At 32.2% G+C, this 1,618-nt stretch overlaps 1 protein-coding gene across 1 annotated transcript; it reads left to right on the plus strand.

Moving 5' to 3' along the window:
* Positions 1-551: 551 nt before the first annotated feature.
* LOC113373998 (guanine nucleotide-binding protein-like 1) lies at positions 552-1,417 on the plus strand. Its single transcript, XM_026614257.1, has 5 exons — positions 552-558; positions 622-818; positions 884-1,086; positions 1,149-1,280; positions 1,341-1,417. Exons 2-5 carry the CDS (start codon positions 727-729, stop codon positions 1,415-1,417), a joined length of 504 nt encoding a protein of 167 aa, XP_026470042.1. The 5' UTR covers positions 552-558; positions 622-726.
* The last annotated feature ends 201 nt before the right edge of the window (positions 1,418-1,618 follow it).

The raw sequence follows: 1,618 nt of genomic DNA on the forward strand, positions 1-1,618 counted from the left end.
TGATTTTCGAAATAATCAGTTGAAAGTGTTATCTAAGTCTTAATTTCATTTGATTAAGTCAAATATTACATCTATCGGGAAGTTTTTACAACTTGCCTTAAGGCAAAATGACACTTTATACTAGTTTTATAATTTTCACAAAAAAAAATGTATTTGAATATAAAAAATAATTCGGATTTCAATTTTAATCTAGCTGAAGTTCTAAAGCTCACTTATATATTTCAAATAAATAATTGTTTATGTAATTACACTTGTAATTGCATAATTTTGTTTTTAGGTAGTTTTTTTTTTTCATATTTTTAACAGCAATCAGAATTACCTTTCGTCCTATGAGCTGTTGGGCTGAAACTTTTCCTTAATTCTTCTTTTTTAGATGGTAACCCAATGGTTAATCCATCCATATTTGATGATTTTTGTTATTAGAATTAATCTAATAGGGCTGACATTTTATTGGTGCAGCAATGCCGGACAAGAGCTATTTTCACTTGGAAACATATTGCTATCTATATTTCCAAGTGAAAATCGTTGTCACTGCTGCCTGACAATAGGCTGCTCGAAGTGGGTATCGAACCTGGAACCTCTGAATCAAGTCCCGTCGCTCTTAACCGCTTACGTTTTTAGGTAGTAAGTGTCTCAAAGACTCCCGGGCACACTAAACATTTTCAAACAACTTTTCTGACAGATACTGTCAGAATTTGCGATTATCCAGGTTTAGTGTTTCCTTCGATGGTGCCACGGTACATTCAGGTGCTTATGGGGTCATATCCGATTTCTCAATTGCGTGAAACATTTAGCACTTTGAGATTTGTTGCAGAAAGGTATAATAGATAAATAATTTAGTATGTATCAAAACATAGTAATCTGTCAAGCGACAACTTTTTAGGTTAGATTTACCAAAATTATTGCATTTAAAACATCCCGATGGAGACAAGGAATGGTCATCTTATAACATTTGTGAAGCATGGGCTATTAAACGAGGTTTCCTGACTGCACGTGCTGCAAGACCTGGTATCAATTTGTTGCAAATGTGTTTGAGCGGTATGATTTGTTTGAAGCTAAAGCCACCACATTATGAAGAAATAAAAGGTACTAAAATAAAAAAAATTATAATACACAAGTAATAGATTTAATATTTATAATTCACCCAGGGCAATGGGAAGTCCACAAAGATTTGCCTGAAATACATAAAATGCAAGGAAGAACGAATCAGCAAGAAGACGATGATGAAATTGATTTTGAAGACATCTCTTGGCAAGACGAAACCAAAAACACACTCAAAGGTTAATATAATGATTTTGTATATCGGTTTGATAACAACTAATTATTGTGTTGCATTTTAGATCAAAGTGCTGATGAAGACTACTCAGAATTGAAACTTCCTGCAATTCAAAACAAATTTGCAGCTTTAATGGACTGAATAATGGACTTTATATATTATGTATGTGAATACTGAATTTGTTGATTTATTACAGATATTTATTTTCAAATATGCATTTTTATTTTAAGTGGAAATATCAACGTTTCATACCAATTTTAGAAATGAACAAATTCTATCTAGCCCTCTACTAGCTAGCTAACTAAATGTAGACTCAGAACAACAAATCTTTACCCTACTGAC

This window comes from Ctenocephalides felis, unplaced genomic scaffold (assembly GCF_003426905.1).
Source record: "Ctenocephalides felis isolate EL2017-DRISC unplaced genomic scaffold, ASM342690v1 CF-g0.4_SCAFFOLD_01604, whole genome shotgun sequence".
In the NCBI taxonomy this organism is placed as follows: domain Eukaryota; kingdom Metazoa; phylum Arthropoda; class Insecta; order Siphonaptera; family Pulicidae; genus Ctenocephalides; species Ctenocephalides felis.